This window comes from Cebus imitator, unplaced genomic scaffold, assembly GCF_001604975.1.
Source record: "Cebus imitator isolate Cc_AM_T3 unplaced genomic scaffold, Cebus_imitator-1.0 Scaffold192, whole genome shotgun sequence".
Classification (NCBI taxonomy): domain Eukaryota; kingdom Metazoa; phylum Chordata; class Mammalia; order Primates; family Cebidae; genus Cebus; species Cebus imitator.
The window spans coordinates 3,803,743-3,820,467 of record NW_016107507.1 but is presented as its reverse complement, the minus strand read 5'-3'; the positions used below and the strand labels follow the sequence as shown (position 1 = coordinate 3,820,467).

Below are 16,725 nucleotides of genomic sequence, written 5' to 3'. Positions count from 1 at the left end.
GCAACCTCCGCCTCCTGGGTTCAGGCAATTCTCCTGCCTCAGCCTCCTGAGTAGCTGGGATTACAGGCACGCGCCACCATGCCCAGCTAATTTTTTGTATTTTTAGTAGAGACGGGTTTTCACCATGTTGACCAGGATGGTCTCCATCTCTTGACCTCGTGATCCACCCGCTTCGGCCTCCCAAAGTGCTGGGATTACAGGCTTGAGCCACCGCGCCCGGCCAGATAAGACTTTTTTTAAAGCCTTGAGGCCAGCCATGGGTTTGTACCATTAGACACCTGTATGAGTTGGATAAATCCCTCTCCTCTTGAGGCCCCAAGATAACTTGGGGCTCCTGGGCCTGTTAGAATGTGACATTTTTCACTCACCACATTTTAGGAACCCTGTACAGAAACTGTGTAGGCAAGATATGAGGACAGTTTTCCCAAGAGGCTTTTATTGGCTCTATAAGTCAACTCTGATTCCTTAAAGAAAAGCATGATATTCCAGTCAAAGCCTTGGTAAAACAACCAATTTCTCCTGTTCCAAAAGAAAATAGATGCTTTTTGTACTTAGGCAAATAACTATATTGCCATAAGTAAGAATATTCACAAATAGTTTCCAAATTCTGGAGAAATCAGGTAGAGAGAAACAAATATGCTCCAAATTTTATTTATGAGAGTACTCAATTGTTGGCCAGGCATGGTGGCTCATGCCTGCAATCCCAGCACTTTGGGTGACCAAGGCCGTCAGATCACTTGGAGTCAGGAGTTCAAGGCCAGCCTGGCCAACATGGCAAAACCTTGTCTCTACTAAATCCAAAAAAAAAAAAATTAGCCAAGCGTGGTGGCATCTGACTGTAGCCCCAACTACTAGGGAGGCTGAGGCACAAGAATCGCTGAACCCAGGTAGCAGAGATTGCAGTGAGCCGAGGTCATACCACTGCGCTCCAGTGACAGAGCAAGACTTTGTCTCAATTTTTTAAAAAAAGAGTACTCAATTGTTAAAAGCTGTAAATAGCCAACACCAGGCATGGTGGCTCATGCTTGTAATCTCAGCACTTTGGGAGGCTGAGGTGGGTGGATCTCGAGGTCAGGAGATTGCAACCTGGCTAACACAATGAAACTACGTCTTTACTAAAAATACAAAAAAATTAGTCAGGTGTGGTAGCACGCACCTGTAGTCCCAGCTGCTCTGGAGGCTGAGGCAGGAGAATCACTGGAACTAGGGAGGCAGAAGTTGTAGTGAGCAGAGATCACACCACTGCATTTCAGCTTGGGTGACAGAGCGAGACTCAGTCTCAAAAAGAAAAAAGGTCATAGAAGGATTATGTGTCTTCTATTAGTACTATTCATGCAGTTAGCCCCTGTTCTGCTTGATACTTATGAACCAGGAAAAATTAGGCATGAAGACACATTGAAGGGTAAGGAGGGCAAATGCATTAGGCAAGAAGAAAGCTCTCAGCATAGAAAAAGGGGGACCTGCCAACAGGCTCCCACCTCACAGATTGAATACCAGTGCACTACACACTAGCTGAAGAGACCAGGCTCCTTCCCTGCATAAGGCATGAATTCCTGGTAGCTCTACCCCATTCCCTCAGTGCCTGTGGGCCTCTAGTCCATTGCAGGCATACCCAGTCAGGACCCTGCGCAGGTTCCCTTACCTACACAAAAGCATCTGCCATTATCAACTGATGATGGTCACCTGATATTCGTGATATGTCAGGGCTGCTACTGCCCTGCTCATGTCTGCCTGGCTACCTACTTTACACTAATCTGCCATGTTGACTTCTGATTAACCATAGTTCCAGCAATGCCTCTGAGATTTTTACCTTATCTACTGTTCCTTGTATAAGAGCAAATACTTAACTGTAAATCTTACCCTTAGGCTATGACAACTCTGTTGTTATCATAAACACAGACCATAAATCCTGCCCTTAGGCTATGATACATACAGCATTCTTGCCTTTTTCTGAGAGGTTGACTTCAATGTCCTTCACATTCCTTCTGAAGCACTGTATACCCTTTCTCTATGACATATAAGTCCTGGGTTTGGGGGTTGACAGCGTGAAGATCTACCTGTTTTGTGGCCATCAATGACCATGCTCCTGTCTGTCAGTTCCCCAATAAATCACCCTCTGCTCTGAAACTATATTAGTCTTCCTCGTTCTTTGGTTCCTCAACTCCTTCTGCATTTGGTGGACTCTTTGCATGCACAGCCCTTTCATGAAACAGTCCACTTCAATGTCTCTCATCAGTGTTTTTGTTTTTTGGGTTTTTTTTTTTTTTTTTTGAGATAGAGTCTTGCTCTGTTGCCCAGGCTGGAGTGCAGTGGTGCAGTCTAGGCTCACTGCAATCTCTGCCTCCCAGGTTCAAGTGATTCTCCTGCCTCAGCCTCCAAGTAGCTGAAACTACAGGCACGCGCTAGCACACCTGGCTAATTTTTGTATTTTTAGTACAGACAGGGTTTCACCATGATGGCCAGGCTGGTCTCAAACCGCTCACCTTGTAATCCACCTGCCTCAGCCTCCTGAAGTGCTGGGATTACAGGAGTGAGCCACCACACCCAGCCTCATTAGTGTTTTTTAGTTGTCTTTGGTAAACCAAAAAGTATCTGAAACTGGTCTCAATCAGTTTAGAAGTTTATTTTGCCAAGGTTGAGGTCATGCCTGGAAAAAATAATAAACACGGAATCATAGAAAAACAGTCTGTGGCCTGTGTTTTCTCCAGAGGCCTTTGAAGGTTTAAGTATTTAAAGGGAAAAAGTGGGCTGGAGGGGAGAAAGGGAAGATATGTTAATCTACAGGTTGCAAGAGAAAAGGGGCAGGTAGGCAAATAGTCAATTATGTATTCATCTGTTGCTCAGCAAATCCGCACTTTACATAAAATGAGGTAAATGTAGGGCAGCCACCTGTGGAGATATTTAACCTTTCATCTATAGCTGTCTGGTTAGGAACAAAAGGAAAGAGTTTCTTGCATGACTCAGCGTTCAGCTTAATTTTTTTCTTTTGGCATCATGAGTTGAGGTCCTGAGTTCTCATTTCACTTTTGCACCTTGTAGAGATTTTGTACCTCCCTCACTAAATTTATTCCTAGGTATTTATTTTGCAGTTATTGTATGTGAGATTGCCTTCTTGATTTCTTTTACAGCTAGTTTGTTGTGTATAGAAACACTACTGATGTTCATATATTGATTTTGTGTCCTTCACCCACTGGCCATTCAGGAGCATGTTATTTAATTTCCATATATTTGCAGAGCTTTGAATGTGTCTCTTCTTATTGATGTCTAGTTTTATTCCATTGTGGTCAGATAAGATACCTAATATAATTTTGATTAAAAAAAAATCTGAGACTTGTTTTGTGCCCTAATATATTGTCAGCCCTAGAGAATATTCCATATGTTCACGAGAAGAATGTGTGTTCTGCAGCTGTTGGGTGAAATGTTCTGTAAATGTCTGTTAGGTTTATTTGGCCTATGGTGCAAATAAATCTGATGTGCCTTTGATTTTCTGTCTAGACGATCTGTCTAATGCTAAGAGTGGGGTGTTGAAGTCTCCAACTATTATTGTGTTGGAGGTATACGTTTCCCTTTATATCTAATAATATTTGCTTTCTATATCTAGGTGCTCTAGTATTTGGTGCATGTATATTTACAATTACAATTACAGTTATTATATTCTTCTCCTGAATTGATCCCTTTACTATTATGTAATCTCTTTGTTTCTTTTTATGGTTTTTGACTTGAAGTCTTCTTTATCTGATATAAGTATAGATACTTCTGCTTGTTTTGGGTTTCTGTTTACATGGACTATCTTTTTTCATCCTTAACTTTCAGTTTATGTAAGTCTTTACAGGTAAGGGGAATTTCTTTGTAGACAGCATATAGTTGGGTCTTGGTTGTTTTAATCCATTCAGCCAGTTTATTTTTTAAATGGGGGAATTTAATCTATTTACATTCAAGATTATTATTGTTGGTGAGAACTTACTCCTGTTATTATACTGATTGCATTCTGGTTGTTTTTTATACCCTATGTTACCTACCTCCTCTCATTATTTATTTTTGCAGTTGAGTGGTTTTCTGCAGTGACAAGATTTGATTCTTTTTTCCTTTGTATATGAGCTTTACCAGTGAGTTTTATAGTTTTACATGTTTTCATGATGGTGTTTATTGCCTTTTCACTTCCAGATATATGACTATCTTGAGCATTTCTTATAAGACTGGTCTAGTGGCGATGAATTCTCTTATTTCTTTGCTTGTCAGTTAAAGATTTTATTTCTCCTTCCTTTCTGAAGAATAGCTGGGAGGATTGCTTGAGCTCCTCCTGGGTGGCATTGGCAGACTGTTCTTTGAGCTGAAAGTGTGGCACTGAGAGTTGGTTTCCCTGCTATGTAGGACTAGAGTCATTGCTAATCCTAGGCCCAAGCTCTATACAGCTGCGGTTGTGGCATTCAAACACTCATGTGCTCTTGGTGGAATGGAGATGGAGCCCCAGTGCTGAAGAGGTACAGTAGCTACTTCCTGGAGCACTCTGGAGGTGGCTGTAGTCTCAGGATGATGCCATGCCCACAGCAGCTTGGTTCACAGGGGTGGTTGGGGGATGGGGAGTGCACACTTTGTGATCCTAATTGGGGCAATGTGGCTGTATGGATTCTCACAACTCTCCAAACTGGGCTTGGGGCTTGCAAGGACTGTGGGATTCTCTGTGTTGTACTTTTTTGCTGCAAGGGAAGTCCCTCCTGACTCTGGATAGATCCTATCTGGGTGGAGGGAGATGGGACTGCTGGAGGCTGGCTGCCTCCACACTGCTCTCCTGGGCTTTCAATCTTCACGGGTGCATCTCTACTCCACCACTCATTCTAGCACCAGTCAAATCTCAGTCGTTTGTGCCTTAGTCCTTTCTTGGGGTGAGGGGAGGAATGCCAGGTGTTTCTAGTCAGCCATCTTGCTGATATCACTCTCCTTTTTTTTTTGGAGACAAGGTCTCACCATGTTGCCCAGGATAGCCTCGATCTCCTGGGCTTAAGCGACCCACTTCAACCTCCTGAGTAGGTGGGACTATAAGTGTACACCATTGCATCCAGCCTTGTAATAGTTTTTGCTATAGAGTCTGTTTTATCTAAGTATGGCTGCTCCTGCTCTCTTTTGGTTACCTTTTGCATGAAATATCTTTTTCCATCCTGTCCCTTTCAGCCTGTGTGTGTCCTTATATCTAAAGCGAGTGTCTTATCAACAGCATATAGTTGGAGGCTATTGTTTATTTATTTATTTATTTATAACTACACTCAAGTCCCAGGAGGCTGTTATTTTTAATCCATTCAGCCAGTATGCCTTTTGATTGGGAAATTTAGTCCATTTACATTTAAAGCAGTTACTGATACGAAAGGACCTACCACTGCCATTTGGTTGTTTTCTGTATCTCATAGGTTGTTGTTTGTGTCCTTCCTTTGCTCTCTTACTGCCTTTGTGTTTTATCGATTTTTGTAGTGATATGCCTTTATTTCCTTCTCATTTCCTTTTTTTTTTTTTTTTTTTTTTTTTTGAGACGGAGTCTTGCTCTGTCACCAGGCTGGAGTGCAGTGGCGCAATCTCGGCTCACTGCAAACTCTGCCTCCTGGGTTCAAGCGATTCTTCCACCTCAGCCTCCCACGTAGCTGGGACCACAGGTGTGTGCCACCATGCCTGGCTAATTTTTTTGTATTTTTAGTGGAGTTGGGGTTTCACCATGTTGGCCAGGATGGTCTTGATCTCTTGACCTTGTGATCCACCTCCCTTGGCCTCCCAAAGTGCTGTTGTTACAGCTAGTGCTCGACTTACGACCATGATTGGTTCCGACAGAGCGGTCGTAACACGATTTGGTTGGAAGTTGAGTAGGCTATATGTACAATACTGTGAAATGATGTTATAAAAACCTTTGTCATATTTTATCATAATTTTCTTTGTTCATTTTATGCCATTTGTATCATCTCTACACCATTTTATTTCTTATTTTTACATTCGTCAGCGTGAAGTAAAACACTGCATTACCAGTACAACTGGTTTAATATTTGCAAAACATACAAAATTACAAAATACAGGTGCATACAAAAATACAAAATACAGGTGTAAAAAATACCATAGGAAACATTTTCCCAATTGCAAAACATATCAAAATATATAAACATGTACGAAACATTTTATTGGCCGCTGGTGCTTGGCTGCGGATCGTTGATGTCGTCATCTGAGGCAGCAGTTGGGGTTACCAGAGTTGGTTTTTTCATAAACATGGTGAACTTTGTCTGAATTGTATGTTTCTTTTTTTCTTCATAAATTTCACGATACGGACGAAACACATTGTGTGCCATCCGTTCAATCCTTGCAAATAGTTCAATGTTTGGGTCCATTGCTTCGAAATGTATAAGAAGTTTATTGGGAGGGGTTTGATGAAAAATATCTAAGACACAAAACACAAATTGCTGTACTGAGTCTGGGATAACAGTTGAAATGGTGCACGCGGAGATGGCAGTGCTGCCGGAAGCTGGTCCACACTGTCGTGCGCCCAGCTGGGCAACGTTTGCTCTGCCAGACGCGGAGCAGTCATGGCTAGCGATTGTGGTCGTAAAGTCGAATGGTCGTAAGTTGCATAGATGGTAAGTCGATCAATACCTGTACTGGCATGAGCCACTGCGCCCAACCCCTTTTTTATCTATAAATATTTTATTTGTGGTTACCATTGCAGTTACATAAAACATTTTAAACTTATAGCATTCTATTTTAAACCAATAACAACTTCAATCACATGCAAAAACTCCACCTCCAGTTCCACCTCCCTCTCCCTGCTTAGTTATTGATGTCATGAATTAATCTTTATTTATTGTATACAAATTCATATAGATTTAAATGCTTAAATGTTTTTGTAATTTAAATTCTACACACTAAAAGGACAAATTTGTATTTATCCATGTGTTCACCTTTACTGAAGAACCTTACATTATCATGTGGCTTCGTGTTGCTTTTTACCGTCCTTTTGTTTCAATGTAAAGGACTCCTTTAATCTTTTTTATTTTAGAGCAGATTTAATGCTAATGAACTCCTTCAGCTTTTGTTTAGCTGGAAAAGTGTTTATGTCTCCATTTTTGAAGGACAGTTTTGTCAAATACAATATTCTTTGTTGACAGGTTTTTTTCTTTCTTTCAGCACTTTTAATGTATCCTCCCTCTGCCTTCTGGTTTGCAAAGTTACCACTGACAAATCCTCTGATAATCTTATGGACTCCCTTACATGAGAAAAATTGCTTCTCTTTTGCTGCTTTCAAGATTTTCTTTGTATTTGACTTTAGACAGTTATATAATTATAATGTGTCTTGGTATAGTTCTCTTTTGATTTACCCTAGTTGGAAGTCTTTGAGATTCTTGAAGTTTTAAAGCCATCGCTTTCCTCAAACTTGGAAATTTTTCAGCCATTATTTCTGTAAATAAAGTCTTTGCCCCTTTTTCTCTCTTCTCCTTTGGAACTTACATGTGCATATATTGATCTACTGGATAGTGGCTCATACGTCCCTTAGGCTCTCCTTGCTCTTTCTTCTTCTTTTTCTCTTATCTGACTCTATGATTTCAGATGACTTCTTTTCAAGTTTGTGGACGTTTTCTTTTTCTTTCTTTTTTTTTTTTTTTGAGACAGAGTCTTACACTCTGTCGCCAGGAGCCAGGCTGGAGTGCAGTGGCATAATCTCGGCTCACTGCAACCTCTGCTTCCCGGATTCAATTAATTCTCTTGCCTCAGCCTCCTGAGTAGCTGGGACTATAGGCGCACGTCTCCATGCCCAGCTAATTTTTGTATTTTTAGTAGAGATGGGGTTTCACCATGTTGGCCAAGATGGTCTTGATCTCTTGACCTCGTGATCCACCTGCCTCGGCCTCCCAAAGTGCTGGGATTACAGGTATGAACCACCGCGCCTGGCCCCAAGTTTGTGGACTTTTTCTTCTGCCTGATAAAGTCTGCTGTCAAAACCCTCTTAAAAATTTCTTGGTTCAATTAATGTGTATTTCAGCTCCAGAATGCCTGGTTTGTACCTTTTAATAGTTCTATCTCTTTGTTGATATCCTCGCTTTGTTCGTGGATCATTTCCTAATTTTTTTTTAGTCATCTATCTGTGTTCTCTTTTATCTCATTGAACATCTTTATGACAACTATTTAAATGTTTTTTTTTTTTCTCAAGCAGCTTCATAGATCTGTGTTTCCTTGGGATCAGTTTTGGAGTTTTTAATTTTGTTTCTTTGATTAAGCTATATTTTTCTGTTTCTTTGTAGTTAATTTTGTTTCAGCTGGAAGGTCAGAGGCAAAAAAATGCTTGCTAAGTCTGATTAAAATGGCCCCAGTACCTTCAAGTCCTGTCTACTGTGGTACTGCAGTGATTATTTCTATCTTATATCCTTTACAGCTTGGTCTGGAGAGCTGCCTTAGACTCGTCAATGAATCTATTCAAACAGCTACCTCTGTTACCTTGATTTGTCTCAGATTCCATTGACCCGAGATGGGTCCTGGCACTAGGAATAGACTGTCTCCATTATTTTGACTTGCTCCAGGTTAGAGAGAAGCTTATGCAAGGCTCCTACTGATTAGATGTTTCATTTCTAGCTTTGATGTCTGGGCCCCGATTTCCCTAGGTCTAACTATTTGCTCAATGTTAAGGCAGTGCTGTGGAAATCTACCTGTGTATCTGGAATGCTATGCAGGTCTGTCTGTGACTGTCATGCAGGCCTGTCTGTGTGATTGTCAGGAGAACTGACCTGCCACAATAGGGCTTTTAGGAGGTCATTAAGTCATGAAATCAGAGACATCATGAATAGCATTAGGGCCCTTATAAAAGAGGAAGTTCGTGGGTTTGTTCTCCTCTGCTCTTCCACCATGTGACGACACAGCCTTCATCTCCCTTCTTCTCTTCCACCATGTGAGGGTATAGTGTTCAGGCCACCGTCCTGCAAGCAGGTCCGCCCTCAGTACTGTGAGAAATAAACTTCTTTTGTTTACAAATTACCCAGTCTCAGGCATTTTCAGCGAAAACTTCCACAGTGATGATTTCCAGCTTTGATTCGCCCTTGCTGTGTGCCCTGTCCTGCACCAAGTCTTTCATACGTGTTGTTCCAGTCCAACCTCATCACCTCCCTGCGATGTAGGTACTAGGTGGTGACGTTGATGTTTTGCATTTGGGGTCACTGAAGCTCAGAGGTTTGTTGGCCTGCCTAATGTCAAAAAGCAGGAGGAGTCCAGGCACGGTGGCTCACGCCTGTAATCCCAGCACTCTGGGAGGCTGAGGCGGGCAGATGGGTTGAGTCCAGGAGTTCAAGACTAGCCCGGCCAACATGGTGAAAATCTCATGCCTACAAAAAGAAAACAGAAAAAAACTAGCTGGACATGGTGGTGCGCATTTAGAGTAGCCCACGTGGACTGAGACAAGCCTGCCAGACGTCACCAATTTCCCTACACCTTTTGCTGAAATCTTTTCTTGGTTTTATAATGGCTTGGGTGCTGTAGCTTCTCAGCTGGTGTCTGGAATTCTCATACAGGTCTTCTGGCCCATATATTGTTATTAACCTTATGTGTCTATGGGGAAGGAGGGCCAAGAGCTGCTGACTCCACCATCTTGCTAACATCACTGTCCAATATATTTTGATGTGGTCACTGCAACTGCTCTGTAGTCGAAGGCCCAGGAGAGTGGAGTCATCTTTGAGGTGAAGAGGCTTTTGGGGGACTGCCAGAAACTACTGTGCTTTTCCCAAAATCTTCCATGGAAAACCTATGAGAACAGAGTATCACATCCCTGTCACAGTGACCTCCTCCTGCCCCCGTGGCCTCCTCCCGCCCCGGTGGCCCCTGGTCATCCTGCACACAGAGACAGCCCTTAGTAGGTGCCAATTTCCCAAGGCTCATCTTCACCAGGTGAGCTGCATTTCTTCTCTCCGCAGCACTCTGGCCCCCAGAAGCTTCTCCACATTGCCCAGGAGCTCCTGCACACGGAGGAGACCTACGTGAAGCGGCTGCACCTGCTGGACCAGGTAGCCCACAGGGCTCCAGGGCCCGCCTTAGTCCACTCCCAGAGTTTCAGTGGGCAGTGTCGGTATCTCTCAGTATTGGTTGGGTATTATAGGTGCAGTATGAATGACTTAAATACTAGACCTCAGACAAATTTAAGTCTGGTCTAGAAACTTTTTTGGTTTTGAGATGGAGTTTCACTCTGTCACCCAGGCTGGAGTGCTGTGGCACAATCTTGGCTCACTGCAACCTCCGCCTCCTGGGTTCAAGCGATTCTCCTGTCTCAGCCTCCTGAGTAGCTGGGACTACAGGCACATGCCACCACGCCTGGCTAATTTTTGTATTTTTAGTAGAGACGGGATTTCACCATATTCGTCAGGCTGGTCTTAAACTCCTGACCTCAGGTGATCCACCCGCCTCGGCCTGCTAAAGTCCTGGGATTACAGGTGTGAGTCACCAGGCCTGCCCTAGAAACTTATTTTTTGTTTTCAGTGCTTGTAGCTCTGAGGAAAAGGCTTTGCCCTGTCACCTGTGGGACAGTTCTTCTTGGCAGCTGCATTATCTGGGCATGTGAATAGCTTCTGGATGTTTTTCTGCATAAATAGTTGGGACAGGGGTTGCCACTCCTCCCTACCCACATGACACGGGGGCTTATGAGCACAGGAAATAAAGCACCCATGGAAGCTGGAGTTTTGACAGACAGTGCTGTCACTGTTTTTATCTCACAAGCTAGAAAAGGAAATGTGAACCTTCCATTTCACATGAGAGGTGGCTGAGGAAAGAGGTCTTTCCCTGTCCTCAGGGGACTGTCCCGGCCTCACCCACAATCCTAAGTTGTAAGTGACCTTGCATTAAGACCATGAAGTTGTCCGAACCAGTTCGATGAAAAGGGGTCCAGGACGATGATTCTGAAGTTCATTAAGAGAACACAAGGTTGGGGCAGCACCTGTGGCCGACTGCGGGGCGGCAACTGTGCTCCGTGGAAGAGGCTCAGCGGCCACGCGCGGGCTTCTCTGTGCTCAGGTTTTCTGCACCAGGCTGACAGATGCGGGGATCCCTCCAGAAGTCATCACGGGGATCTTCTCTAACATCTCCTCCATCCACCGCTTCCACGGGCAGTTCCTGCTGCCGGAGCTGCAGACGCGGATCACCGAGGAGTGGTGAGTACCGGCTGCAGATGCCCGTGGGGCCCCTCAGGTGGTCTCTAGACCTCCGGTTCATGTGCCTGAGAGCCAGGCAAGTGCTGGGGGGCTGTCTCATGGTGGCCGGGCGCCTCGTTCTCTGCACGGTCCTGGGTCCGATCCGGACTCCGCCCCTCCTGATTGGTGACCTTGACCGGCCACTTAGCATCTCCAAGGCTTAGTTCCTGAGAAAGCGGATGATGCGGAATGCAGGGCTTTCAAGGCCGCACTCGGGCTCTGAGGTTCTGAAATGAAGTTTGACGTTTGGAAACGCCACACAGTGGATAGTGCTAGCTGGTTTTCTTTTCCCTCCCAGCTTATTAACACTCCACCTTCGTTTAAAAAATGCTGTTTTTTCGAGCCCGGGTGCGGTGGCTCATGCCTGTAATCCCAGCACTTTGGGGGCTGAGGCAGGCAGATCATGAGGTCAGGAGTTTGAGACCAGCCTGGCCAACGCAGTGAAACCGCGTCTCTACTAAAAATGCAAAAAAAAATATAGCTGGGTGTGGCGGCACGTGCCTGTAGTCCCAGCTACTCCAGAGGCTGAGGCAGGAGAATCGCTTCAACCTGGGAGGCAGAGGTTGCAGTGAGCCGAGATGGCGCCACTGCACTCCAGTCTGGGTATCAGAGTGAGACTCTGTCTCAAAAAAAAAAAAAAAAAAAGCTATTTTTCCCCCTCAACAGTGGACCTCAGATCCTCCTGCTGTCCCTGTGGACTGTCCCACTGTCCCACTGCTGCTTCTGTTCATTAGCAGAGGGACAGCTCAGTGCAAGTCACAATTCATGAAACATCCCGTACCCACCCCCCCACACTCACCAGCTGCCCACTTTGCGTGTTGGGTTTCTCCTCACTGGGGGCTGCCGCTGCTGTTTGACTTAGGGTCTCTGCTGCCTGCCCCCTTCGCAGGCCCGGCTTCCCTCTGTATCAGGAGCCTGATCCTTCTGTGCCCCACAAGCCTCTCCTCTAAGCTGCAGCCCAGGAGACCACAGAGGCTTGCCTGGGATAGGACTCCGGGGGAGTCTTTTCACCTGTTCTCAAGGAGAGGCTGTGTTGATTTATAAGTCTTTAGAAGGACGCGGTCCAGCTGCCGAGCAGGTTGTGTTGTGTCCCTGAGGCAGTCGGGACTGGATGTGGCCTTCTTGGTAGAGACAGGTTTTCTCCTGCAAGGCCCTGGAGACTGCTAACTCCTGAGTGCACATACGACCTTCTCTGCTCCTTTTGTAACAGCACAGGGGTCCAACGACTTACCCACCCTCCCAGTTGAGGGCCTTTAAATTAAATGTGTGTGTGCACAGTCACGGTCACGCCTTAGTGATGGCTTTGTACCTGTGGCTTTTTTCTTTTTAAAACAGTTCCAAGATCAAAGGCAATTAGTATATTTTTCTGTTTCTTGAAAATTATTTGCAAATCTCCATCCAAAGCAGCAGTTTTCATTCTCAGTACTACAAAGAGCTACTTTCCCTAGGACTTTGCCAGCATTAGATAGAACCATTGTTTCTAACCTTTGCCCATTTAAAAGGAGCATATTGCTATTTTATTGGTTCTCTTTGATAACTGGCGTATCATTCGAGGCTGTCTCCTGTTTGGGGTACTGGTTCTAAGCTTGCCCTTTTAACTGTTTTACAGGCACCTCTCATTTAATTGCCCAATTAACTATTTTCTACTCTACATGACATGGGGAGGAGGCGAAGGCTCAGAGACGGTGACCAGTTTGCTCACCATCACACAGAGCTGGCCACCACCCCACGCTCCCTTGGTGGCGTTCATGTCCACTAACCTTGGAGCCCCCACTGACCCCAGCTATTTCTCTGACGATTCACTTCTCCGCAAAGGGACACGAACCCACGGCTCGGGGACATCCTGCAGAAGCTGGCCCCGTTCCTGAAGATGTATGGGGAGTACGTCAAGAACTTTGACCGGGCCGTGGGGCTGGTGAGCACGTGGACCCAGCGCTCCCCACTGTTTAAAGACGTCATCCACAGCATCCAGGTAAGGTGGGCAGCGGGAGTCTGGACACGGATATTCTCAAGATGCACAGAGCCAGGTGTTTTATTTTTGAAAAACATATTTTTTTTTTTTTTACTCCAAAAAGTAATGTATGACATTACTGAAGTTTTGGAACATGGAGAAAATTAGTAAAATGATGGGATGTGTCCAGATGTTCTACTGATGCTCTGATCCTTACAAGAACTCCCAGAGACAAATCAGCATTCCCATGGGAACATCGTGGCTCAAGAGGCTGTGCAAGCTACAGCATCATGAGCTGTTATCTGTTGGAACCTGGATTCAAAGGACAGTCCCTGATGCCACAGTGCCCCTCGGTATCTAGTGCAGGCATTTTTGTTTAACTGTTACATTGCTTTTTCCTTTTTCTCTTCTGCTAACAGCCTCCTCACAGGCCTGGCTGCTCTTGTCTCCTGCAGGGTTGGTCTTTTTCTTCTTGATTCACAAGGTTTTTGTTGTTGTTGTTTGTTTTTGAGACAGAGTCTCGCTCTTTTGTCAGGCACCAGGCTGGAGTGCAATAGCTCCATCTCGGCTCACTGCAACCCCACCTCCCGGCTGCAAGCAGTTCTCCTGCCTCAGCCTCCCGAGTAGCTGGGACTACAGGTGCACGCCACCACGCCAAGCTAATTTTTGTATTTTAGTAAAGACGGGGTTTCACTATGTTGGCCAGGATGGTCTCGAGCTCTTGACCTCAGATTCACAAGGTTTTTATATGCTAGGAACATCAACTGCTTTCTCTCGTGCATGTCACAGATTAGCTCTCCCCATGGATCTTTTATTTTTTAACTTCGTGGTGTTGTTTGCCATACAGAATTTAAGTAGCTCCATTTACCACTTTTTAAAATGTAAAGCTTATTTATAAATGTATTTCCCACCACCCAAGACTATATAACCCTGTCTCTACTAAAAATACAAAAATTAGCTGGGCTTGGCATGCCTGTAGTCCCGGCTATTCCAAAGGCTGAGACAGGAGATTTGCTTGAACCGGGAGGCAGAGGTTGCCGTGAGCTGAGATCAAGCCACTGCACCCTGTCTCAAAAAAGAAGAAAGAAAAAGAAGAAGACAAAATCAGGATTAATTTGGTTTTCTTCTTGGGTTGCCAGTCGAGTTGGCAACTCCCATCTAGGCTTCAGAATGAAGAAGGGCCTACTCTGGGGGAGTTGCTTTTCCTCTGTATAGATGCTGAGACAGTGAAATATTCATATGGCCATGTGGCGTAATGAAACGTGTGTGTTGTGGAGCCTGAATGAGCCTTTCCAGGGTGCAGCGAAACAGGTGCTCTCCTGGCACAGGCTGTGGTTCTCTGTCCATCCCTGGCAGACCCCATTCTTGGGTCCAGCAGACCCTTAGGAGGCTAGACGCTTTCCAGACTGGGATGCAGACACTTGTCTGCAGCAGCTACCGAAGCACTGCTGTGTCCTGGACGACGTCTGCCTGGGACACTTGAGGCAGACATGGCCCCAGTTGCAGGCCGGCCACTGGTCCGTGCATCCCCTCACCCTAGGTCACAGGCAGGCTGTGGGGAGGGTCCTCCGCCTGGGCTCAGTATAGTCCAGCCATTCCCTGAAGGTAACTTCGTTCCTGGGGATCCCAGGCCATATCTGCAGACATTGGTGGTGCACCCAGCATCTGGTGGGTGGGGTTCAGGGATGCTGCAAAACACACTGCAGTGTACAGGCTGGCCCACCAAAGAGAATTCTCCTACCCGAATGTTCGCAGCACCCAGGCTGAGAAGCCCTGGCATGGACAAAACAGGATTGCGTGGCAGTCAAGTTTCCCATGGCAGGTTTCCTTCCTTTAATCCAAAACATTTTTTTTTTTTTTTTTTTTTTTTTTAGGCTCTTGTCACCCAGGCTGGAGTGCAATGGCGAGATCTCGGCTCACGGCAACCTCCGCCTCCCAGGTTCAATCGCTTCTCCTGCCTCAGCCTCCCGAGTAGCTGGGATTACAGGCATGTGCCACCATGCCCAGCTAATTTTGTATGTTTAGTAGAGATTGGGGTTTCCCCATATTGGTCAGGCTGGTCTCAAACTCCTGACCTCAGGTGATCCGCCTTGGCCTCCCAAAGTGCTGGGATTACAAGCGTGAAACACCACACCCAGCCAATCCAAAGCACGTTTTAAACTTTAAACTTTTATTTTGAAATAATTTTAAACCTTTACAGGAAAGTTGCAAACATGACAAATTGTCAAACACTGGTAACATTTTGTCTTGCTTACTTTATTATTCTCTCTAAACTCATACAGATGATGATGACTTTTGAGTGTTTTAAGACTAAGTTGCAGGCACCGTAACTCTTTATCACTGAATGTGAACGTGGAGTATCTCTTGCATAATCCCCGCACAGTGATCAAAATCAGGGATTTTACCCTGATGTCCTGGTGCTGTCTACTCCAAAGCCCATACTCGGATGTCACCGGTTGTCCCAATAACATTCTTGTTTTCTGGTCCATAACCCAGCCCAGGGCCACACGTTGCACTCAGCATTGCATTTGTCCCCTTGGGTCTGGAAGAGGTCTCTGTCCTTATCTTTTTGAGGGGTGCAGACTGGTTACTTGTAGACTGCCTGCCTGGGTTTTTCTGCTGTTTGTCCTCGGTTTGACTGAGGCTGTGCCTTTCCCTGGAGTGAGGCTGTACTCTTCTCCCACAACCTGCCGGGTGGAACAGTCTCTGCATCCAGTCCTGGGGATATTCACTTGATTAAGGGCGCGTCTGCCAGGACTCTTCAGGTGAAGCTGGGTTTTCTTTCCCTTTTTAATAAATTTCTTGGCCAGGCATTGCTCATGCCTGTCTGTAATCCTAGCACTTTCGGAGGCCAAGGTGGACAGGTCATCTGAGGTCAGAAGTTCGAGACCAGCCTGGGCACCACAGTGAAAACTGTCTCCACTAAAAATACAAAAATTAGCTGGGTGTGGTGGCACGTGCCTGTCATCTCAGCTACTCGGGAGGCCAAGATAAGAGAATTGCTGGAGCCTGGGAGGCAGAGGCTCTAGTGAGCCAGGATCACTCCACTGTACTCCAGCCTGGGCAACAGAGCGAGACTCCATGAAAAAAAAAAATACAAAAGTTTCTTGTAGGAAGGTACTTGGAGATTATGTCAATATCCTGCTCCTCATCCTCCCTTGATGTCTTGCCAGAAACAGTTGTCTTTATGAAGGTTGTCCACCTGGGTTTCTCTCATCCTGTTATGTCCCAGGCCTTTTTGGGCTCATCGGAGCTGGAAGCCATTCTGTTCTGGGCTCTGAGCCGAGTGAGGGTGGCTGAGGCCCTGGAGCTGCTGGCAGGTGGGTGGGGAAGCTGGTGGACAGGACGACAGAGGCAGCAGGCCCTCACAGGCTCCCCAGTGGGCATGATCAGGGGAGGCAGAGGCTAAGTAGTCGGGGCAGGAGGACCTGAGTGGGGAGCACAGAGGTGACAGGGTGGCAGCCTCCAGCATACATGTCTGAGGTTCGGATGCAGATAGAGACACAGCAGCGAGGAGACACAGCAGCGAGGAGGTGCTGCAGGGTGGGAGGGGAGGCGCTGCAGGGTGGGAGGGGAGGCGCTGCAGGG

General features: G+C 45.8%; 1 protein-coding gene across 4 annotated transcripts in view; it reads left to right on the top strand.

The window, feature by feature from the left end:
• The window catches only part of FGD3 (FYVE, RhoGEF and PH domain containing 3), an 87,611-nt gene that overhangs the window by 42,192 nt on the left and 28,694 nt on the right, over window positions 1-16,725 (top strand). For all 4 annotated transcript variants that reach the window (XM_037745145.1, XM_017546912.2, XM_017546913.2 and 1 more), the window contains 3 exons: window positions 9,921-10,010; window positions 11,011-11,147; window positions 13,002-13,158. In XM_037745145.1, the coding sequence (XP_037601073.1) occupies window positions 9,921-10,010; window positions 11,011-11,147; window positions 13,002-13,158 (384 nt within the window). The remainder of the gene's footprint in view (window positions 1-9,920; window positions 10,011-11,010; window positions 11,148-13,001; window positions 13,159-16,725) is intronic.